Below are 25,312 nucleotides of genomic sequence, written 5' to 3' on the forward strand. Positions count from 1 at the left end.
CTATGACTTAAACGTCCTTTTAAGTTTTTCCCTTCTCGTGATATTTTCAGGAATTTAGCCTACTCATATTGCATTCATTCATTAATAAAGATCCCCCTTTGAAAATTATTCTACGACGTTACCGGCAGTAGAAGATGCAATCGCAATTCAAACAGTACCATCACTCACTGGTAGCGATCATTGTCAGTAACAACGCAAAATGCTGTATATAGCCCTGAGTGGAGAAGCTGCCCCGGTAAATTGTACTAGGCTACTACAGTACAGTACTAGACTACTGCTGTGTTCGTCTTGGTAGCGATTGCGTTGGTTGAATTCGATTTAATGTAGGGTTTAGGCTGAAATTAATTATTTTCATGAACAGATTGACAAAGTTTAGGCTGTGGCAATGAAGTTCAGGTTAGTAGTCAGACAGTTTCACCTATTGAAAGACTTTTGATTTAACCCTTGTGTTATCTTCGGGTCATTCTGACCCATCAGTCATTGTGACCCACCGTCGTATTGCGACAAATTTATCGCATACAAAAACAAAGTGAAGCATTTTCTTTTAACTTTTGGGCTGTCTCAGACCCCCAACATTGCGAAGGTTAAAAGAAAATTATTTTTATTTGTTTTTGTGTAAAAACAACGATGGTTTGTTATGAACCTTTGGGTCATGTGACCCGAAGGCAGCACGAGGGTTAAGTAAGGGGAGTGACAAACATGTTCTGTCACCGTTTGACTTCCTAAACAGCTGTGGAGATGTTTTTGTAGTGTCTCGCGTAGGCTACAGCGTTGCAGTGAGCAACACTGGTTTGAAACCACAGGTAATGATAATTTCACCAACAAATCGTTTACTTGTAATGTAATGTCATAATAAATCCTACAACGAAAATGTATTTGTGAGGAATGTTTATTTTAACGATTGAAAACAGATGCATCATAGACCACTGTAGCAGAGCCTGTTTAAGGAGAGCCTGGCCACTCCCTATTAAGTCCCATTGTACCTAATTTTTTTGCAGTTCCACCAGAGTTCCACTGGGAGTGATAGCGGTCGAGTGCAGAATGAATGGGAGTCTATGGAGCTAAACGGATAAATTTGTCTCTTTCACTTGATTGTCGTTGAGAAATCTCAGATTGTATTGTAGTTTTTATATGTTCAACATGGATTATAGGTCGAAAATTGAATGAACAAGCACTTACGTCCTTTCTATGTCTTACAGGGTGAGTCGTTGTTGCCCATAACACGCTAGAATTCTGCTAATGAATGCTGATTGGTTAGTGAAGGACTGACGACCAGAGATCCCGCTTGATGGCATCCAAAGCAGAATCAGAATGTCAGAGCATTAGCAACATCAGCAACCCAAAATTCTTTCTAGCATGTGTATTGACAAGGAGAGCCTAACCTGTCAGTTGTGTTGTCGATAGCTCGAGAGAAAAAAGGAAGTGACCAGAGCTTGCCGTAAAACAATATCTCTGGTCGTACGATGTGTATGACGTCAATGACATTTTAAAAGGCTTTTTAGAACAGAAAGGCTACTTTAAAAAAATCTACACCCAGCAGTGTGTATTTGTTTTGCCTACCCTTTCGAATTCAAAATTCAAATTACTAGAAAAAAAATCATATCCTGAGAGAAGTGGATTTTGAGGGGTATAGCTCCAAAGACCTCCATTCATTTTGCACTCGACCGTTAGCACCCTCATATGGAACTAGAGTGGAACTGCAACCAGTTCAGAACCCGGAAGTTTCCCGAGAGTGGCAGTTCTCTCTATATTAGACATTCTCTGACTATATTAGACATTAGCCTCTGTTGCCCGGGCAACAGAGGCTAATGTCATGATGCTAATGCTTCAGTGAAATAGTAGACTACTATTTCCGAAAGTAGATGTGGGCCTACTTAATTAATAATATCAGCTAATATTGTACATTACATTTCACATTTGTGTTTCACATCACACATCACCCTGGCCTCTTTGCTTGTGGCGTTTCTGCAGCTGCCTTGCAGTAAAGCTATAGTTAGCCTAGCTATCCCCCAAGTTAACAGATGCGAAACGAATGTTCTGCTACAGGTAGTCACGTGTGTTTTCGTGACGTTAGTAACGTCAGTGACTGTGGCTAGCAAGTTAGCCACCGTTAGCTTCACTTTTCATTTACATTTATTCATTTAGCAGACGCTTTTATCCAAAGCGACTTCCAAGAGAGAGCTTTACAAAGTGCATAGGTCACTGATCATAACAACAAGATAGCCAAAAAAACATCGCGAGTAGCCAAAACATGAAGCACACATTGTGAACAACCAAAGTAAGTGCCAAAGGGAAGAACCATAAGAGCATGTAGTTAAACAAGTTACAATTAAACAACATGAACCGCTCTAAGTGCAAGTGTACCTGTGGAAAAAAGCAAGCAACAGTAATAAAAACAATATATCACAGCGAGAACACAAATTTAAATCAGTTACCACTAACCACAAGAGCAACAAGTCTCTAAGCAAGAGTCATTGTGATCCTTGAGGAAACTAACATCGGGTCAAGCGAACCATTCCTAAGTACCGTTGTACTCCCAGAACAAGTGCGTCTTGAAGTACACAGTCACGAAGTACACTCACGAAGTACACTCAGTAAGACACTATTCGCTCTGAATCTGATTACAGAAGTCAGGGCTGATTTAACCAAATTCTACAATGGCCCTAATTATGTAAACAAAGCCAGGGTCTCACTCGGCGGCAAGTACCCTGAAACTCGATCTCTAGGCTAGAGATACTGAAAATATGCCCCCCAAAACGTAAATAAGCTTGACATTTATTTAGTGGAAAATCGTAAATTGTACAATTTACCGGGGCAGCTTCTCCACACAGGGCTATATCGCATTTTGCGTTGTTACTGACAATGATCGCTACCAGTGAGCTTTTTATGAATGAGCGATTTTCCACTAAATAAATGTCAAGCTTATTTACGTTTTGGGGGGCATATTTTCAGTTAGCAGATGGTACTAGACTACTGCTGTGTTCGTCTTGGTAGCGATTGCGTTGGTTGAATTGGATTTAACGTTCCGTTGTACGGTTTAGGCTGAAATAAATTATTTTCATGAACAGATTGACAACGTTTAGACTGTGGCAATGAAGTTCAGGTTAGTAGTTAGATAGACTTTTGATTTAAGTAAGGGGAGTGCCGAACATGTTCTGTCGCCGTTTGACTTCCTAAACAGCTGTGTAGTGTAGATGTTTTTGTAGTGTCTCGCGTAAGCTACAGCGTTGCAGTGAGCTACACTGGTTTGAAACCACAGGTAATGGTAATTTCACCAACAAATCGTTTACTAATGTCAGAATAAATCCTACAACGAAAATGTATATGTGAGGAATGTTTATTTTAACGATTGAAAACAGATAACGCTACATCATAGACCACTGTAGTATGTGTTGCCCGGGCAACACAGGCTAATGTCATGATGCTAATACTTCAGTGAAATAGTAGACTACTGTTTCCGAAAGTAGATGTACTTCCTTAATAATATCAGCTTATACTGTACATTACACATCACAATTGTGTGTCATATCACAAAGTAAAATGAGTAAATAGTTATCACCCTGGCCTCTTTTCTTGTGGCGTTTCTGCAGCTGCCTTGCAGTAAAGCTATAGTTAGCCTAGCTATCCCCCAAGTTAACAGATGCGAAACGAATGTTCTGCCAAAGGTAGTCACGCGTGTTTTCGTGACGTTAGTGACGCAGTGACGTTAGTAACGTCAGTGACTGTGGCTAGCAAATTAGCCACCGTTAGCTTCACTTTTCGCCACAAAAACTTAACTTAAGCCTAAACCATGCAACGGAACGTAAATTCCAATAGAAGCAACTCAATCGCTACCAAGACGAAACTTTTGACACCTACGTTGTCTATGTAGGCCAAATATTGACTGAGTTTTAGGGGGGCAAAAAGAAAAAAAAAAAATAATAATAATATATATGTGAGAGAACAAAGGTTGTGCCCTTGCCGTAGGCAAAGCACACCCAAATACATGGGCGGTGTGGATTTGCTGGACTCATTTGGAGCCAAATACAAGTTCCTCATGAAATTGCGCCGCTGATAGTTACATCTTCTGGCACACTATAATCATTGCTGTGATCAATGCCTGTCTCCTCTACAAATGGGACTGCAAGGCTCTCAATATTCCCAAGAAAAAGATGTTGAACAGGAAACTGTTTCAGGCACAACTAGCTTCCTCTCTCATCCTGACAAACACAGCTGTCAACACACCAAGGAGAGGGTGGCCATCTTCAGCCAGTGGGAGCCCTTTGACATCGATAACTGTGACACCTCAGAGACCTGTGATTGCTCAGAAGAGACCATCCTCAGGTAATGGGAGTCCACCAAATGGGGTCCCAGCCAAGAGGGCATGTGAACCACCAACGGATGTGCGCAGTGACATGGTCGCACATTTCCGGTGAAGACAACGAGAGGACGCTGCAGACACTGCATAAAAGGATATTCTAATACGCTCTGCAGAAAGTGCAATCTCCGTCTCTGCTTTTCAGAGGAAAGGAACTGCTTTTGGGACTACCATTGCACGTGAACAATGGACCCTGGGGTCTTTGAAGTTTTCATTCAGTTTTTATAATATTTATCCAGTTTTTTTTCTTTCTCATAAATTCTGATTCATCAAAATATAACTGTTGGGTGATTATTATTAATGAAATGTACTGTTATAGTGCTATGTAAGCAATCCAAATGAACCATTAGTTGTTTTGTGTATTTGTTCTGACAGTTTGAGAGCAAATGCTGAAATTCTGCTCCCAACTAGGCCAAACGTTGCATTATTACGTTTCCCTAAAAACGTACAAAAACATATTTTTTGAATTAATCCTTTATCTTCATCAGAAGACTCTTACAACATCATCTGACAAAATCATCATCGCCACCAATAAGATGAAAAGGTAGAAACGCAATTGGATGCCTACAAAGCTTTGATGCTTGGCCCCCAATAATAATGATAAAGGGTAGAAACACAATAGGTTGGCTACGAAGCTTTGCTGCTTGGCCCTCAATAGCAGGAGGGAATCCAAGTTAATTTTATAGAGTGGAGGGCTTTATAAACTCTGGTTTAAATTGACCCAGGGTCACTAAAATCTCACCCTTATCACTGAAAGTACCTGACACATGTCTGGATGGGGGGTCATGAAAAACCAGGAAGTAAAGATCAGGGACTTAAAGGGGGTTTTGTGTACACAACCACTTACTTATTCGCCTGGTTGTCTGAGAAGATAACAAATCCAGTTTGCTAACTCCAAATGAAATTGCCTAGTAAACTGTCTAAGGAAAGGGATTGTGGAAGATTAGCGCTTCCTCTGACACTTCCCTCTCACCCCCCTCACTATCCTTGCGGAGACAGCCGGGGACGTCTATGTTGTATGGTGATGGCCGGCACTCAGATGGAAGAATTTGATTTGATGTTCTACCTGGTGTTCTTGTTTTGTTCCGGGAACCTGAGCAGGACAGAAGACCTAGCCTAATTGCCTGAGGAGGTTATGTTTGCATGGAACAGAGGGTACTGTGTTCAGGTGGTTTATTGTCAGTTTGATGGGGTTGGCATACCTGCATACCACCATAAGTGCACATACAAACACACACTCACACACATACTGTACATATTACACAAACACAGAAACTTAAACAGTCAAGAACCCCAGCTTTGTCTATTCAGAATCATTAAGCACATTCTGGGAATGTTGCCCCTTGCTCTTAAAAGTTCTTAAGAGTTCTTAAAAGCATGTACTTTTCATGCCCTTGGAGACATATTTAGCAAGAGCAATCATGGCGAGTGCTTGGGTTAAATCTGACCATGCAGTTATGAAACCAAAATAAGTGCCCATTGTTTTGCTCACAAATGGATAAGTAATTTATGTCCATAAGATGCTGATACAAGATGGGGAATACTGATACTGAATGTGATTACTTCTATTGTAACTATTGAGTCTAGAAACACAACCCTTAGTTAAAGCCTATGTTAGGACACTTCGTAGGTTTTAATGAACTCACACCCATTAGGTATTTTCACTTATAGTCAGATTAGTTCCTTTTATAACACTGTCAATTTCTCATCGATGTTGAGAGAAAATATCTCGGATAAATAAATAGATTTATGGTCTTTGTCAGAGTATGCAGGGGTTGAAAAAGGTATATCTATGACACTATGCAAAGATAAAATTGCACTGCAAGGTTTCTGTCATCAAAGACAAATGAAAGACATTTGTTCACACACACACACGAAACTCTGAACGAAGCATATACCATACCAAAATATGTGCACACACAAACATGCATGCACACTTAAAAAAAAACACACAAATGCACAGTTTAATCGTTTAATTGAACCTGACATGGAATGGGTAAACAAATTAGGAAATTCACAAAGGGCACTCATCCCTCCCAAGCTAATGGTTTGAGGATTTGTATCTGTAGGGGCATTTGGGCAAACAAGGTGCGGTTATTTCAAAATAGACATCTAGCCTCTCCATCTGCATCAAATGTCATAATTAAACACTTGTTTAACTCTTGATACACAGTTTATTTTTTGTCAGACAGTCATCGTACAGACTCAGACAGTTCTTTGGATTAATCTGGTTCCATTAATTGGACTGTGATGCAGGATAAATCTTATAGACACAAGGATAAGAAGCAAAGATTTAAGAACGCCTCAGCTCAGTCCCAGTAAATAAAAACATGGTCACATTGTCTTAAGTTTGTTTAGTACTTCATTACTATCACAAAAAGTGTGTAGTGCTTGAATAGTACCAAAGGAATAAGAAAACGTACGTTTGTTTTGTCCCTCAACAATCAACACCGCACAACGCAAAGACAAGTCAAAACGAGAATCAGTTTGGATTTAGCTGGAAAATTTATTACATACCTGTACCACATACTTAATAATCCTTCTTCTCATTATTATCAGATAGAATAAATAAGACAAAACATCTTCCACTTAATCAAACACGCACACCAGCCAGGTTCAGCTTTGCCCCAGGTTGTTTCAGTAGAATTAAACAAATGAGATACATCAGAGAACACGCAAATGCCTAGAGGACATACCAGTAAGTGACAGTATCTAAAGCTGTCAAAGCCCATGAACATACAAAGTCCTCAGGGGTTTTATATAAAAATAAAGTTTTCACAATGATAAACCATATACGTATATGTGTGTGTGTCAGTGTCTATTATTAACATTTGGCAACAACCAGACGTGTAAAGACTCTGACTTTTAATCAAAACTTTTATAGACAGTTTTTATTTAAGAGAGAAAAGGTGGAAGAAGCATTTGTATCAAAATGTATCATGTGCCAGAATTTGCTGTACTGCAAGTGATATTGGATGTATGACATCAGCTATATGTTGCAATGTAACCTCTCAAAGTACGTATTTGTCATTATTCCTGGTTCGGATGTACGATAGTGATGACATCACAGGGAATAAAGGTTGAAAATCATCATCAAGAGTCACTGTACACAGTTTATTGTTTGAGGACTACAGGGGTATCTATGGAGTCCTTTGTCAGCTACATCTGAAGACTAAATTGCGTAGTTTGTTTTTTCCAGAATTCTATATGGGTGGATGTCATTGATGCTACGAGAGCAACTTGTACTGAACTGTCAGTCAGAAGATAATGTGTCCTTTCAAGGCCTGCAGTCCTTGGAATGAGTGTAAGTGCTTCCATAGAAGGACATAGTTCTAATTGTCATGTTTTAGTCCATCTCACCCAAACTGAACATGGCTAAGATGGATGACAGCAATAGAAAGATCCAAGGGTAGCAAAACATGGTGCCACTGTTTAACCCAGTCTCTGTTTGTACACACTGTGCTGTGTGGTGGGGTTACAGTCTCTTCTTGTCACATCCTCGGTTGGCTGCAAACCAATCAACACAGGTTATCAAAACTGACCGTGGTCAACTTCGTCCAACCAGGAGGCAGGACTTGATGGGAAGTCTGGGTAGCCACCACTGCTGCCAGTGGACAGGTCCGAACTTGGGCCGTTGGCACCACCCATAACCCTCATGCCCGTGTTCATCCCTGATGCCACACCCTGGGTCATGATAGAAAGGCTGGAGTCAGGATAGACAAGACTGGAGACGAATGGCTGGTGCCTGGGAAGGACCTGAAGCGAGCCTGGGGATTGTGGGAGTCCGTAGGGGCTGCTGGAGCGGATGTCGTGGAACTGGTCCTGGGAGGGAAGGACTCCATGCTCCAGGGGGAAGGAGCTGTGGTTGCTTCCCTGGCGGCCCCCCATAAGTGGAGATGATTCACTCAGGCCACTATAGATGCCGTTGGAGTGGCCCAGCTCTGACATGGGTGGCTCATCTAAACAGAGATGGAAAAGAAAATCCAGTAGTAAGGTTTATTTTTTGTATCATATTGTGGATTTGCTACAGTTACCTAAAAAACTATTTAAATAAGAAATAGCTCAGCCAGATCATGTGTGTCTATGAATGACATACAGTATATTCCATTGATATTTTATTCCAATAGTATTGTGTCAATATATAACACAATGTAGTACAAATCAGGTTGGCTAATTAAGCTCTCTTACACAATGAGCAAATTATCATATTATTATATTCCGATTACAATATTATAGTGGTAAAATAGTTACATAAATATAACAAATAAATGAATAATAACAATTATAATTAATACATTTCTGTTGCTGTCAGTATTGTGAAGTTTCAGCATGTTATCATTGCAGTGTGTAAGACTGTACAGTATTTCACAATAGAAAAGCAATGGGTTCTATCTATTCAATTATACAGAATGCTTTCTTTGTACAAACACATAGTTTTCTCTTTCTCTTGTCCAAAAACAGCTTATATATGTAATTCCCTTCGCCACAACATTGTCCTTTCAGAAATGAATCAGATTTATATATTAGATTTATACACATTAAAAATACATTAAAAAAAACTTTTGGTTAACCTGTAAAGGAGACCTCTGCATCACTATCTATGCCCTCTTCCTGGATACTGTCCTTGTCTGATTTGGAGCTTCCCCGGGACCTCTTCATGTTACGGAAGTACTGACCCCACCTCTGCCTCCCGGCATCTTTCTTCAGCCTCTTCTCCTTTGCCCGTCTGTTCTGAAACCACACCTGGGACGAGAGCAGGACATGTTTAATTAAAATTTGTTCTGTTTATTTTTTTGTAAAGGGTTTAATATCATTATGTATAAAGAGAGGGTGTCAGTGTGTTTGTTTTTCACAAATGGTGTGTCTTTTCTGTCATTTTGAATATGCAGGAATGCAATTATATAATATAAAATAAATTATATATAAACAATATTTTTTATCACACTTTTCTCATCTGTATTGTTATAATGACAAAACTACGTTTGCATCCACTGGATCTTAACTTTAAACTGGACAATATTAATCTATATTTTCACCTCTATTTCTCCACTTCACCTGCTATGCTTTTAAGTGGTATGGTACATTACCATTAAAACGAAATTAATTTTCAAGGACTGTGTAGGGACAGGGTCACGTCTTCTTTAACCCAAGTCGGAGATTGAAACAGTTGGATGGAACAATAATGTTGGGACCACCATGCCCTGCGCGAGATTTATCACGCACGTAATTAACTTCGCGACAGCTACAAGTTGTCCTTAACCCCAAGAGAAGACTGGTTACCTTTCAATACCCTCTCATTCAAATCCATTGCTGGAGTAGAATTATTTAAATATAAGCCTAACTGAGCAACACAACTTACATTTGAGCACGTTAATAAATTAGTAGGCCTAGTTTTAAATAATCGATCGAAAAAATAATATTGTATACATTCAATAGGGCCTCCTTGTTTACGGTTAAAATGCAAGCTTCAACCAATGGTAATTTAAACTAGCTGGTTCAAAATGTTGTCTTTTTTATACAAGCTTAAATTCGTCAATAATAATGCTGCCGTAAATTAATACGCTTCGATTTAATTTCCCACTCACTGAATGATGAACACAATAGGTTCCGTATAGGCTACTTTAAGTGTCCTTGCAAAACTATTTAGGCCTATGTGACCACAGTCATCGGCTCTTTCACAGACAATATCCAAGCCCCCGTCTACGCATGATTAACGTGCTCACCAATCTAACTCTCAAGTGTGTGGACTTCCTTTACTCCATCTCACCGTAAATTCAAACCAGCAAATTATGCTTGTATTATGGTAGCATATGCCATAATTGAAGCCGACTTTTAGCCACACATTCAAACGGAATCTATGGTCCTATGATAATCGTGTAAATACATGGGATGATTACCTGCACAACTCTCATATCAAGACCAGTCTCTGAAGATAATTGTTCTCGAACATGACGTGCTGGTTTGGGAGAGTTGTTGTAAGCATTTTTCAGGGTCTCAAGCTGTTTGGCGGTTATGGTCGTTCGCGGCCTTTTTGCAGTGGAGTCTGCTTCTAAAAACAAAAACCAACAAACGAAACACTATTAACAGGAGTTAAACTACAAATGTTTTAAATACAAAACAGTCAATATGTTTTCAAATGCAGTTGTAGGATGGCCCTGGTAAAAAAATTGTCTATTTAAAAAATAGGTCTCTGACCTCTCCTCTGACCATGTTATATGTTTTTTGTAGGCTACATTTGAGTTAAAGTTGTTGAGCTATAGGCCTACCATATTTCTGGTGTACAGTAAAAAGGCAAACAAGTGAAAGTCATGATAAAGGTTATTTGCGACCTGATTAATATCTGCAATGTAAAGTAACGATATTTTAATATTTTCGTTTTCTTCGTGCGTCATGAAATGCGGTCTATGCAATTCAATTAACTTAATATGATGCAAATAAAATGAGAAATGAAACACCTTACTGCACGTGGACCAACCCAATGGCCCTTTCATTAGTAAAATAAACGTGTGTGTTTTTCTATAAAAACTCACGTTAACTCACTCTGTAAATCAAGTAGGGGCAGTAAATTCACACAAACAGATGGGCTAGATAAAACTTGAGTAATGTGCAACCTGTCCCTTTGCCATAACCACAATCAAAGCCATTATGAATTTCAAAGACAAATTGGCAGCAAGCCCTTTGGTCAAATAAAGTAAAATATATTTGAATTCAACTAAAGCATGAAGTTGATCAATAATTGGTAAAGGACATGTTAGTTTGAAATTTGAAATGTTTGGGCCCTATAATAGACTATGGCTTTCGAAAATGAAGTAGTCTTAATAGCCTTTCTGTAGGCGGTTAAGCCGTTGTAACAAAGCATTGTACAGTATTATGTCATATGATGTCCACTCCACGTTGTAAATGCATAACTCATCTATGGCCTCCATAGACTAATGCGTAATCTAATATCGATTTGGATGCAGGCAACGATACAATTAGTGCAGGCGGGTCAAGTGTTTATTAGTGACCCGTATTCTGCAGCTCAAGTTAAGGCAATAGCGCTCAGAGCAATTCCTCAATGAGAGGTCACTTGCTAAAAATGTAAAAGATGGCTCCTTGCATGATGCCATTCCAGATTTCAATTTAGGACACAAATGTGGGACACAGGGTTAGTTGATTCTTATTTTCATATGGAATGTTCAGATATGACATGATGATCCACAGATTCACAGCAACAACAAAAATCGTGCGTATGGAGGCATAAAAGTGTAGGCTACATGTGGGCATCCTTTGGACTTGTGTAAGCCGGATGTGTTCAGGTGTATCATCCTTGACCTCTCACCTCTTTGTTTGGCTGTTTCGTAGTCGGTCTTGCATACAAGCCTGCTGTCCTCCATCAAGTAGTATTCATCACCCGTCGCCAGCTGCCTCTTGCACACAATGCACGCAAAACAGTGCAGGTGGTACACGAAATCCTGCGCTCTCCTCACCACTTGCGTAGGTGGAATACCTTGCTGACATGCGGCGCATTTGGTCCCAAATCTCCTTTTTGGAAATGAGAAGGTTACCATCAATATAGTGATATTGATTGACGGACCTCAACACTAAAGAATGTAACTGCTTTTGTGCAAAGCGTTTTGTTCGTTTGGCCTAAAGCCTATCTAACCAAACTATGTTTAAATTAAGCATTATATTGTTTGTACTCACTTAAAGAAATCCTCTTTACAATAAACGCTGTCGCCTCGACTGAAGCACTTGTCTGCCAGTTGGGATTGACAGTCGATGCATTTCAGGCACTTGCTGTGCCAATGACGATCCAACACTTTAAGAATGAAGCGATCCACGATGTGTTGATTGCAACCCGCGCATACAGGAATTTCTGAAACAGTAGAAATGATAATTGATTCTAAATTGGACTTCAAAAACCCACACGATTAAAAAAACGACATTTCTAATAACTGAATGATGATAATTCAATAATGAGCCTGCTGTCAGTTGTACAAATAGCTTGATCAATTTATGTCTCTCTGTAGGTTTTTAGTTGGCCTACATATTAGAGGCTACATAGTTTTCTGTGTATTACAAGGAAAATTATGAAGCCTTTCGAATATTGTAGATTAGTCGTTTAATTTTATTTTTTATAACCTATCAAAATGTGATCGCGAAATATATTCGTTTATGGATATAAATAAGGGTAGTAGGGCTGAACCTAAACAAATAACTGGATATTCCCAAAATCATTGCAAGAAGTTTAAATTCGAAAAACGTTGATTGTTATCTAAGAATAACTTCGAAGCCTACAGAATAGCTAGGCTAATATATTTAGTCTGGTTGTTGCAAAAGGTAAGTAATAATAATGTAATTCAAATGAAATCCCAAGTCCCAGCATTTGTTTTTTAATCACCTGGAACATAACCATTAAAATCACTAAAAACATAAACACCAAACATAAAAAGTGTAATCACCAAAAACATAACCATTCAATAATTTAAATCATCACCATTTTCCATCACCACTATCACAGCAAAGTCTCTCAAAATGTCAGAAGGAATTGCAATGAAAAATTGGAAAGTAGCCACTGAATTCAACTCGGGTTCGTTCCCTAGGTAAATTTTTTTTATATTATCAAAAGCAACTCGCCACTTGATCACTGCATCTATGATATTATAGCGACCATTGTAAAAAGCGGATGTTCACAGAGTTAAGGACATACAAAATTCACGAAACGCTCTTACTTTGCATGTTCACAAGTCCTGGAGTTCTTAGGGACATATCCTGAAATTAAAATGTATTATATCTCTCAAGCTTTCCCATTTAGCTGTAGCCTACTTATTTCATCCCTTTTTGTCATACGAGGGCATACCCTACTTATGATTTAAAAAGAAGGGTAAACTTCCCTTTTTTGCAATTACTGGTGAGCCAATCAATCACCATGGACTCAAAGGCTGCTTAGGAGGTTTTACTTCACATCCGGTCTTCAAATCATGCCGAGTAGTCCCGTTTCCCAGGATAGGCACGCAGTTTTCTTTTACGTGAACGAGACCGACCACAACAATCCATTGATCTAGAATGGAACCGATTGATATGCCCATAACAGGCATACATGTTCGCCAATTGGCGTACACCTGATGAACAGCGATGGAAATAAACATAACCATTTAGTGATCAGTGACCAGGGAGCGTATCTATGATTGTAGACTTAATTGTTTGTCTTAGATTGGCCTACCATCAAATAATGCATTCTTTTGGGACTCTTTTTACAAATTCAAGGACATCCGCTATAACTAGTGTATGTATTTCTGGATTTACTTCAATAATCCCCCTAGTACGAACCCAAGACCTTGCAAGGTGAACATTCACAACATTGCCATGCACTCGAACCTTTGCGCACGGCCTTCCCTCCACCACTGCACGGCACTCTTAAAAAAAAAATTGTATTAAAAAGTCCAGGCACTTCATGTTTCACTCGTCTCAGCGGTCACATTCCTAGTGTTTAGTTGGACAATTTATTACATTTTAATGGGCCATTTTTTCTGGTACCACAAGCAAGCAATGCGCCGCAATGACGGAACAGCATAACGAATAGGTGCATCAGACATTATAAATGCAGGAGGTAATGTAAAACTAGTATTAAAGGGCCTTATTGCACGCCACAATGCCAGGTGTCCGAAGCCATGTGGTAAGACTTTTACTAGTATAGCCGAACAAGTGAAAATACTCTCTGTAGCCTACTCTTTTATGTAGCTAGCCTTTATACAGGATTTGTATTCAGAATTATTCAGAATAGGCTATGTAGTACAATTGTTTGTAGCTAGCCTAGTTCGTAAGATAGTTTGGTTAACCTAAAGCCTACGATGATAAAGTACGCATAGGGTTATTTGAAAGTTGCCTATGCAACGCTTGGATGCAAACGCAAGGATTCGACAATAAAGCTGTAGGCCTACGTATTAGCAGTCTCTTTATTCAGTTTAGGAAAAAAAGACGTACATTACATGTCACAAAAGATCCTTATTTGTCAATTTAGCTTGCGTTTTTGTGCACATTGGCTATTTGTATTAGTCTAATAACTCATTTACAATAGGCTAATAATTCTCCGATTGGAGCATCGCACACAGCACATTAAAACAATATTCAAATTAAACTAAAATATCTACACTAATTGTACGATACGTCTCTTGAATACCTTTCCGTAATTCCTCGCTCTGTGACAGTAAGGCAAACAGCATCTCCGTGTTATTCGTTGCTCCTTTTGGAGAGTTCTGTTCATTTTCTCCATCCATTGTTCATGATTTCCGTTTAAATAACCCACACATACTATTCTCTGTGTATGTCTCAATTCCTCACACTGACATATAGGCCTATTGACAATATCTCAGCGAGTAGCAAGGGTGTTACGGGCTGTGCATGCATGCACTCTACATTAAAGCAACCTACAATTTGTTGTGTGCTGCGCAGGTTATACCACGCCGTTACCTTGGCAACTAGCCTGTTCTAGCTGAGAAACAGATTATCATCACCTTGCAGTAGCCTAATAAAAAAATTGTGCCGTGAATAGTTGCAACTTGGCATCTATGCTGCATATTGAAATTCAAATGTTTTATTCCAACAATCGGCAATATCCATACATTTCATGCAATTTCTTTGCATGAAGGCTAAAGGGATTGCATTTAGCCTACAGGCTATGCTTTGGAATGACCACTATCATTCATGTTATAAAGTAATTGATCAGACATGGATTTTACAATTTGTAGTTGGTAGGCCTAACATAGATTTATTTACTAGGGCAAATTAATATTCACTCTCATTGCTATTGTAGGCCTAAATTGTTTTAATTTAATAAATACATTTCCTTATGCTATAGATTTTTAAAAAGTTAAAGAGAACTAAGAAAACATAATTTTCACATGAATACATTAATTGGATTTGGCCTTATTATCAGTGACATATGTCAGTGTGGCCTATTACATTTACATTTACATTTAGTCATTTAGCAGACGCTCTTATCCAGAGCGACTTACAGTAAGTACAGGGACATTCCCCCGAGGCAAGTAGGGTGAAGTGCCTTGCCCAAGGACACAACGTCATCTGGCACAGCCGGGAATCGAACTGGCAACCTTCTGATTACAAGCCCGCTTCTCTAACCGCTCAGCCACCTGACTCCTTACCCTAATTCATTTAGCATACACTTTCATCCAAAGCGAAATAGCCTACAAATAGCCTAGTGTACAAAGAAAGTAGCCTACAGTAGAAGATCAAGGATTAGAAGTGCATAGGCCTAGTTGTTCAGTCATTCGGTGGTCAAGGAACAATCTGTATTTAGATTTTAGCCACATTGCAAAGTAGCCTAAGCCTAACCACATCTCAGCTAACAGGCTCGGTGAACAAAAATAATTAATAGCCTACAGTGCAACAATCACATCTCAATTGCTTAAATAGGTTACAATTGAAGGAACAATAACATCTCAATTACATTAGCTGCTGATTAATGCACGGTGAAGTAAAATCTTACAATTACTTCTCAATTAGCTTACAGTAGTGCGTAATAGAGTGCAGTGTGTTTAGTGCAGCAGAAACAATGACATAGACTATCTCAAGTGCAACATCAAGTTCCCATGAGTGTAGTTTCATACCAGATAGTTTAACAAGAGGATCAAAAATACTTTACTAAGTTACGGGAAGGGACAAAGTCACAACCTATACTTGTCATTACTTTCTGTGATGACAAGTATAGGTTACTGCTTTAAGTGCCCTTTTCACTGTACATAAAAAACCATTGACCTAAATATTTTACTTAGACACTTAAGTAGTCTGTTATTTATTGAGGAAACATTTAGTTAAGTTGTCTATGTAATTGGACTTACCTTTGGCAAGGCACAACCTATATTCTCTCTTATATTTATTAATTTATTATTATCCCCACACTAGCTAGTCGTTCAATTTTTGCACTACATAGACAGTGTCAGTGTCAAAATGTTCGTCTTGATCCCGATTGCTTTGCTTGTATTTCCGTGAAGGTTCCATTGCACGGTTTAGGCAGAATCAAAGTATTTGTGGTGAAAAGTACCGCTAACGGTAGCTAACTAGCTAGTCATAGTCAGAAACATCACAACGTCACATGATGCGAACATCATAACAAGGCCTGTACAAAAAAAACAATCTGGAATGTTCGCTGTTTTCAGTGGAGACCTACTCAGTGAACTACAATTTTTAAGTCATTTTGTTATCTGCATAGCTAGCTACAGCTGACAAAGAATCCAGGGTGGTGTTATCACAGGAAACATAGATGGCTTCATCCGCAGTGTTGCCCCATTTGTTTTGCATATATTTCTCAGTTTTTCGTTAGCTAGCTAGTTCACTTCTGGGAGGTACTAGCAGCTGGTTAGCTATCTGGTAGAACTGTAAATCATCTAGGGCTGCGTTTCCCGAAAGCGTCGTAAGCCTAAATTGATTGTAGAATCCATCGTACGACTGATCTTAGTTTTACGGGCCATTCCCAAAGTCATCGTAGTCAAGTGTCTCTTGAAAATTTGTAGGTCTTGAAAGCGCTTAGATTAGCCTACTCCTTACGAGCATGTTCGGGTGGGGATGGGATGGTTTCGTTATTTTACTCGATCGTTGCTACGATCAATCGTTATCAGGAAACGCAGGCTAGGCTAGTAATGGAACAAAAAGGCCACAGGCACAAGCCAGGGTGATAATGTCTCATATGTAGCTTCATATGCGTTCATGTGATATCAACACTCGTTTATGGGGGCATATTTTCAGTTAGCAGATGGTACTGTTTGAATCGCAATTCCAGCTAAGATAATGCCAGAGAGTGACAACATTGTTTGAATCATCTTGTGTCAAATGTGTTTCTTTATTAATGAAATCCAATATGAGTAAATGCTTAAAAATATCAGAAAAAGGGAAAAACTTAAGGGGAAGTTTAAATCAGGATGAAAGGTTAGGACCATTTTTAAACAGGATTTCCCTGTTTCTTAATTTTGGTGCAAGTTTTGAAATGATGTAAGGCTGCCACATATAATCATTAGATTATAGTCATAGTATAATTTTTTGTTAAGTGTAAATGAGCAGCAACACTTATTTAAAATATACAGAAATATCAGTTGTGAAATGTAAGTACAACCATGACAATTCTCCAAAAGTTTGGATATTTGATATTAGTTTAAACAATAGGTTTGGTGATATGTAAAAAAAAAATGCCCCAGCTGCAACTAAAGCAAGAACACTTCACAATTTCCTCCAAAATTGTACCCTTATTATTTTGATCATTATTAGTATTATTATTTTGCAAAAACATCCAATCTCTGAATAAGACAAAATGCGTAGGTAAATGTTGTACATTGGCTACTTTGTTCCCTAAATTGTACGTCCTTGTTTGTTAAATTGTTTATCCCTTAGAGTATGTCAAGTCAAAGTTACTGATGCCAGGTTGGAGAGTAAAATATCAAATTTCCACCATACATAAGTATTAAAGTGGCAGGTGATTTTCTTTGTTTCTCTCTTTCTCTCTCTCTCTCTCTCTCTCTCTCTCTCTCTCTCTCTCTCTCTCTCTCTTTCTCTATCTATCTATTTATCACACACACACAATTAACTTTATTGACACTGATCTTTGACGCAAAAAGGCGCCTTGGGAAATCAGCCGTAGTGCCATGACTGCCTCGAACCCTAATGAATCTAAAAATCAATGACTTACTCATTTGCCTGTATTTTCAGAGTATATGAAAGGTATTTTGGTGAAAGGTGCTCCCTAATTACTAAATAGCGTTACAGTATTTTTTGTCTAGTCCTATATAGACAGTGACCTATGCACTTTGTAAAGCTCTCTCTTGGAAGTCGCTCTGGATAAAAGCGTCTGCTAAATGAATAAATGTAAATGTAAATATAGGTCACTTATTTTTGAGGAACGACCTTGACAGTGCATAGCCTAATAGTAGGAATATGAGATTCAATGCTATGAAACTGAAAATGTAGGCCTATATTGAAAAACTGATTATTCTAATTTTTATATATGTAATATAGAATAAATTAAATGATTTTTTACACGTGTTGCATTCTTTAAAAACATCAGTGTTTTATCGACCCTACACGTCTCGACCCTAGTACCCCACACGTCTTTCTTCAAAGCGCATAAAGCGCAAAAATAAATGAATGCAGCATAGGCTACTGAAGATGCTGGTCCGGAATAATTCACGGAATAATTTAAAGCGTGCTAATAGTTCTAACTTTGATGACTGAGTAAAATAAATGGACATCCAACGTATTTCTTTTGATGTGTCACACACATAAAACACCTAAAGGAATTCGAACCGATACGTAACGCATAGCACATTTTTGTTATTGAGATGTCTTTTCATGCAACTGGATGACTTTGAATCTATGCCCTCTTTAACGTTATATTCACATGGCAACGAGACTCAGGTGCTGCACCTGTCGAAATGGAAGCGAACACCTGTTGGGTATTCCGCTCCGGTTGAATAGGGGCGGGGGGCGTCTGTTTACAGCCTGGCTCTCGTCCTGTCTCTCTGTAGGTGCGGTTGATTGGTTAGTTGGCGTGACACACTGCAAAGCACTCGGGTAGCCTCCTTTAGCCCATAGCCACAGTCTGCCGTGACAACCTTGAGCGATGGTGTGAAATGACAGCACGCGCAAAACATCTGTTAGTATGATTCTCTAACAATTCAAGCTCATTACGTATTCATAACGTCTTCTGCACGCAGGAAAAAAAGAAGAATGACAGAATGTTAACCTCGAAACAAAGTAATGTAAGGCTACACGAAGTTGTGTTGTTGGAGATGGTTATGTTTGACTCACTCTTCATTCATAAATATCAACGCATCCTCCAATCCTATTATAAATCATCTGTGTTAGATAAATAGGCTACATATTGGCAATATACAGGATAGGCTATAGGCAGGGTCGGACTGACCATCGGGAGATTTCCCGAACGGCCGGTCAAACGGTTGCAGCATAATGCATTTTTTTTTATAGGCCTACAATAACAATACACGGACGTGGGCCGGTCTGCGTTTCAAAGTACCGGGCCGTTTTTCAGTCCCAGTGCAGACCTGGCTATAGCTATATATAATTATATGTATAATTTTCCAGAAGACTAACTAAATTATCGGGTATATGCTGTTCCACAATAAGGCCGGTATCAACACAATACCTGTTTCGTGCTTGTTTGGGTGATGCCAGCAAAACCTCCTCAACACGTGCCCCTGTTTTGCCAATTTCCTGCATAACACTGTAATATCATGGATAATTATTGCCCATTAGCAAACCGCACGGTAGGCCTACTAAATGGACACAATGGGTTCACCTGATGAGGGTCTTTAATTAACCTAATCATCCCCCAACTTATCATGGTTTAGTAATTCCAGTTAAGCCTTGACATGCATGGGTTATAGTTACCTAATAATAATAGGCCTAGACAAGGAGGCTGAAAGACTTCTTACCTTGTTCTGCGCCGTAACGGGAGTAATTTCCGGAATTTTGACAACTTGATCCAGGATGTTCGAGCAACATTGTTAACAGTGGTGAGTTTGTTTTCAAACGAACATAAATTAAAATATGATTAGCAAAAAAAAAGTATTTCCTGAGTAAAAAACTCTTGCTACAACGAACAAAAACGGGTTAAACGATATATGTATCCTGTGTGCCTCATGTAGCAGTTTCCTGTTGCTACAAACGAATTCTGAAAGAAGACCCCCTTCAGACCTGACTCGGACACCGTTCACGGAAACTTTAAAAATATGCAGCAAGATGCTATTGATTCCGTGTTGGTAGCTGGAGATGAGCTAGAGAGGAGATAGTTCAGTGGTTGGATGGAAAGTAATGTATGACCATTACCAACGTCCGCTGACCTCGCGATGCAACCGTTATTTTCTTATGCATAACAAAAGTAACCGCTCAAGTCGAGATGCTATAACTATACGCGTGGAGAGGGTTGCCCTGTCCACGGTCCTGAATAAGAGGCGGGGTAAGAAAAAGGAGGAGGGTGGGGGAGTTACCATATGTGCTTGATTCTAGAGTCGTGTGGACACCCTACTCCAACCCCTTCCTTGTCTTCAATCCCCAACCCTCTTCCGTCCCTCCTCCTCTATTCAGAGGTAGGCTACACGTGTCCACTTTTCATCGCACATTATAGGGCAGTGGGCGCTTTATTGGGACAACGTTGTACATTTCAATTCTACCGTCCTTGTCTGACCAATATGTCAGAACAACTGTCAAGATTGGAGCTTCCATTTAATTTTTTTATTATTGTGTTTAGGTTGTCCCCAAAAGAGGAACGAGAAGATTGAAGATCACATTACCTCAATCAAAAGTGTTAGAAATATTTAAATAGATTTGTATATTTTCTATTTCTGTTTCTATTGTAGGCTCCGCCCTATTGCGTAAAATATCATATGGTCTAGGAAACTATTTTTGAAATATAATTCACAATACAAAACTAGTTCAAAGAGTTCATTTGAAAAACAGCAAACAAATGTCAGTTTATGTTTAGAATTATTTCAGTCTGTGCCCTTTCTCTTAAATGCTTTACATTTAGTCATTTAGCAGACGCTCTTATCCAGAGCTTTATTAAATTAATATTATAAATTATCATTTATAATTTCATTTAATAATACAAATGTAATGATTGCACCATGCCATAGGCATGTCTTTTACCCACACAACTCAGTTCATCGTGAATACATCACAGAATACATTGACAGATTTGATCCGATTTTGGCCCCGCAGCACGCTAGCGCACCAGTGGGTCCAAGCCAACATAAATGCTTATTGGGTTACATCAACTTCCTGGTGGTTTCCATAAGATAAAAGGCACTTGTTAAAAAAAAACTTTATTGTTGTACACTTTAATATTTGTTCCTCAGTAATCTCTGGTCAACAAGTCAACCCGATCTCTTCATGCAGATTAATTAGAAACATTAATAAATCTGCAAGGAATCCTATAATTGACTGTAACTAGGATTCCAAAGCAAATCAGCCTTAAATAAGTTTAGACAAACAGCACATCAACAGCCTCCAAATAACTGAGAGCGTTTTTATGTAGGATTTGTTCCACTTTTATGCTGGAGAGTAATTGTTCACTTGTCTGATATTGATGAACTAATCACATACATACTGTAGACCAATGGTTCCCAACCCTGGTCCTCAGGGAACACCTGTCCTGCATGTTTTAGATGTTTCCCTGCTCCAACACACCTGATTAAAATGAATGGTCATAAGCAGGATTCTGCAGAGATGGATAACGACCCATTCAATTGAATCAAGTGTGTTGGAGCAGGGGAACATCTAAAACATGCAGGACAGGTGTTCCCTGAGGACCAGGGTTGGGAACCACTGCTGTAGACTACAGTAAACCCTGTCTTTCATTCAAGGGTCATGATCTTTATGCATCTCTCCCTAAATTTCAGGCAAGAGCTCTACTGAATAATAATAATAATACATTTTATTTATATAGCACTTTTCAAAGTTCTCAAAGTCGCTGTACATGGTTTAAAATAAACATAAAACAAGGACATCATATAAAATCACAGCATTAATTACACATTAAAAGCAAATCTAAAAAGGTGTGTTTTGACTAATGATTTAAAAGTTGACAGGTTGGTGCAGTCTCTGATGGGTTTGGGGAGTGAGTTCCAGAGGGAGTGAGCGGCGATGGAGAAATTTCTGTCACCCCAGGTTCGGTGCTTGGTCCTGAGTGGGGTGGACAGGAGGTTGGCATCAGAGGAACGGAGGGAGCGGGAGGGAGAATGGTGGTAGAGGTGGTAGGTCGTTGAGGTAGCGGGGGGCCTGGTTGTGAAGGGCTTTGTGAGTGAGAAGAAGGATGTTAAAGTTAATGCGTTGTGGGACGGGGAGCCAGTGGAGGTTCTGGAGGACGGGGGTGATGTGGTCACGGGAGCGGGTGTGAGTGAGCAGATGTGCGGCGGAGTTCTGGATGTACTGAAGTTTATTGAGGATTTTGGATGGTGAGCCGTAAAGGATGCTATTGCAGTAATCAAGTCTGGAAGTGATGAACGAGTGGATCAGAAGCTTGGCAGTGGAGGAAGAGAGTGATGGACGGAGGCGTGCAATGTTTTTGAGATGGAATAGTCAGGGTTAGCACTACCATCTCCCGTCTTAATATTAGTAGTGATAATAACAACAACTATAACAAAATACAGAAAATGTATCATAATAAGGTAATGATGTTAATGATGTTGGTAAAATAAGATTTATAATATAGAGGTGTACAATAATAATAGCCCACGCAAAAAGAAATCTAGCAATAAGACAAAAAACTACTGCCCCCTAAATTCAAATGTGTCATAGCAAAACACTCCTTTGGTCATGGGCATCTTAACCAGCCCTTTCCTCCAAACTCCAGACATGAATATTATTAAAGTGACCCTCAAAAAAAGGCTGCTCCTGTTGCTCTTATCCTGCCCTCCCACCACATGGTGTGTATGTTGGAGGATCATCACAGGAGATTGGTAAAGTGTTAATGCACCTGGGGTCCCTCTCCACACAGCAGCAGCAATCTCGTTTTAATGGCCCCTGACATTTACCCCCCACCCCCATCAAAGTCCCAGGTTGAGTCTTAGCTGATACTGTGGAAGAACACAGGGACAATACAGAAACATGAGCACATGACCAGCAACTCAGAAAGCCAAGAGTCTCTTGAAAAGAACATACAAAAGAAGAAAGAAAAGCACCATCTCTTGTCATGCAGTCTGATTATGTTTCAATAACTCCAACTTCCCTCAAGTAGCACAACTTATCTTTTGAGAGTTGATGATATTAAAGTGGTATGAATGTATGAATATCCTATTTCAGGTTTGAAGCATCTGTATGAGACAGTACGCTAAATGCTCACATTCAATTACTAAATGGAAACAACGTCAACAACCTTAGTTTGTCTTTCTCACAGGAACTGACTGGAAAATATTTGGGCTTCAACATTGCAGACCTCCTGAATTCTGTATCTGGACAGCTTGTCAGGAAAAATTTTTTTATGTGAAAATGTAATAACTCAAGTTCAGCACACATCACAAATCAGTTTAACAATCTGTAACGATGACTAGCAAGTATTGAAAGGCAAATCTGAAATATGATGATTTCTCGTTTCTTTTTCCACTAATGTATGTGTGTGGCTAAATATTGCCGAGGTGATTCATTTGAGCAGGGAGAAAGTTTCATACATTTACATTCTCTAAATCTTCTTCTCTCCCCTTGTCAATATCAGTCAGGGAACTTCTTTTCATATGCAAGCGCCATATTATAGCACAGTAATATTGATTGCAGGGCTATACCAAATGTATAGCCAGCATAAACTTGATATATGATGCAATACATAATAACAAAGTGTAAGTGGTAGGGAAAATGTCACATTTAGCCAACTGTCTCACACACACACTGAGAAAAACTTAATTTTGCACCAGTGCTTGTCCTCTTGTCTTGTGCTAGGTGGGCAAATCTTACACAGTGCAGGTATCAGCAAAACAGCAACAGAAGAAGTGCCCTAGCTCTAAATAGCTTCCATATTTTTTTAGATGCAGCATTGTATTTGTCAAGTCAGCTAAACATGGGTTATTGGCAGCCCACTTCACAAATCCGGTGCCTCTAAATGCTTTGTGTCAGAGTACACAGGCACAGGCACTAGAGTGAATAATTTGGACAAAAGCTTCTCTATTCCACATCCGGTTCTCAAGGGAGACAGTCTCATGCATTACCATGCATTTTGTTCTTTGGGAAAAGTAGCCCCTCTCAGCCTTAGGTTGCTTGGTCTGCAGTTTTCAACCACATTGTTTTTCTGTGCAATGAAGCCATATCATTTATTTTACAGTGAATATTCTTGGAAATTATTTGCCAATTGAGAAGGTGGGAGCTAATAAAAACGTGATATCATATAAAAGTCGGTGCAAATGCCAAGGTGAATCAAATTAATTTGTATGGTGTAGGTGTTTATTTGTGGTGATTGATGTGCATATGTATGAGCCAATGATGTATGATTGCGCACCCTAAGTGTGATGGTTTGAATTTGTCCTCATGCTTGGCTGTAGGTTACAATACAGTACATATGTGTCTATTCATCCATGATTTTCACATTGGGGTATATTGTATTGTGTCTGTGCGTGTGTATACAGATGTAAGCAGGATGTATCTCTCCATTCATGCTGTATGGGTGTGTGTGTGACCATGCACAAGTACTGCATGTGTTTTGAGAGTGTGCATGTATGTTTGTGAGTGTGATCACAAATGTAAACGTGTTTGTGATTATGATGGTGTGTGTCAGTGTCTAACTGTGCACAGCTGAGCACAGTTAGAACGAACTCCTCCTCTGCCATGGGTCCCCCTGTCTTACCCCATGCTACCCCTCTGACACCAAATGTCTATTGTTCTCCTGTCATGATCAGTCATGTCCTCCATTAACTGGCCTTGTGCGGGATAGAGGCGACAAATCACACGCCTCATTACTCTGGCTTGGTTACTCTGTGGTGGAGTGGTCCCAGGACACTCAGCCTGTTGCTGTATGGCAGTGTCCAGGCCAGTTTTCTGGACCTCTGAAAGACAAGGGGGAGAAATAAACATGAGATGGTCTCCTAGGCGTACACTGGGCTGTGACGTTAAACACAATTCTGAGAGGTGGGAGGAGATGTGCAGGTGGTATCTGATATATTATAGAGTTTTGTGGTCTGAAAACATGGCGATTAAGTTAATATTTAAGAAAACATGGTAGGAGAAGGAAGGAAAGAGGAGCCTCAAAAACAGCATCCAAACATCTATCTTAATACCTCAGAAGCAGATGCTGGTTTACGTATAGCCTAAAGATAAATTGGAAAGGAGGAAGGATTAATTAAGGCATTCAAGACAATAAATTTATTTGTAGTGAAAGCCAGGACGTCAAATATGAAATCAGAGTACATACTGAAAAGAAGAAAAGTGCAACTGACATTGTTAAAACTACCAGTATCCATGTAATTG

General features: G+C 39.3%; 1 protein-coding gene across 2 annotated transcripts; it reads right to left on the bottom strand.

Annotated features, from left to right (window-relative positions):
• Positions 1–7,888: 7,888 nt before the first annotated feature.
• Positions 7,889–19,867, bottom strand: lhx3 (LIM homeobox 3). 2 transcript variants are annotated; one of them, XM_067258521.1, is made up of 6 exons: positions 19,798–19,867; positions 12,044–12,215; positions 11,679–11,881; positions 10,255–10,406; positions 8,929–9,100; positions 7,889–8,316 (listed from the first exon to the last, which is right to left on the bottom strand). In XM_067258521.1, exons 1-6 carry the CDS (start codon positions 19,865–19,867, stop codon positions 7,889–7,891), a joined length of 1,197 nt encoding a protein of 398 aa, XP_067114622.1. The 2 variants fall into 2 exon arrangements, with proteins under 2 accessions (XP_067114622.1, XP_067114621.1); XM_067258520.1 differs by lacking the exon at positions 19,798–19,867 and adding an exon at positions 14,520–14,616.
• Between the last annotated feature and the right edge of the window lie 5,445 nt (positions 19,868–25,312).

The sequence above is a fragment of the Osmerus mordax genome, chromosome 20 (assembly GCF_038355195.1).
Source record: "Osmerus mordax isolate fOsmMor3 chromosome 20, fOsmMor3.pri, whole genome shotgun sequence".
Taxonomy (NCBI): domain Eukaryota; kingdom Metazoa; phylum Chordata; class Actinopteri; order Osmeriformes; family Osmeridae; genus Osmerus; species Osmerus mordax.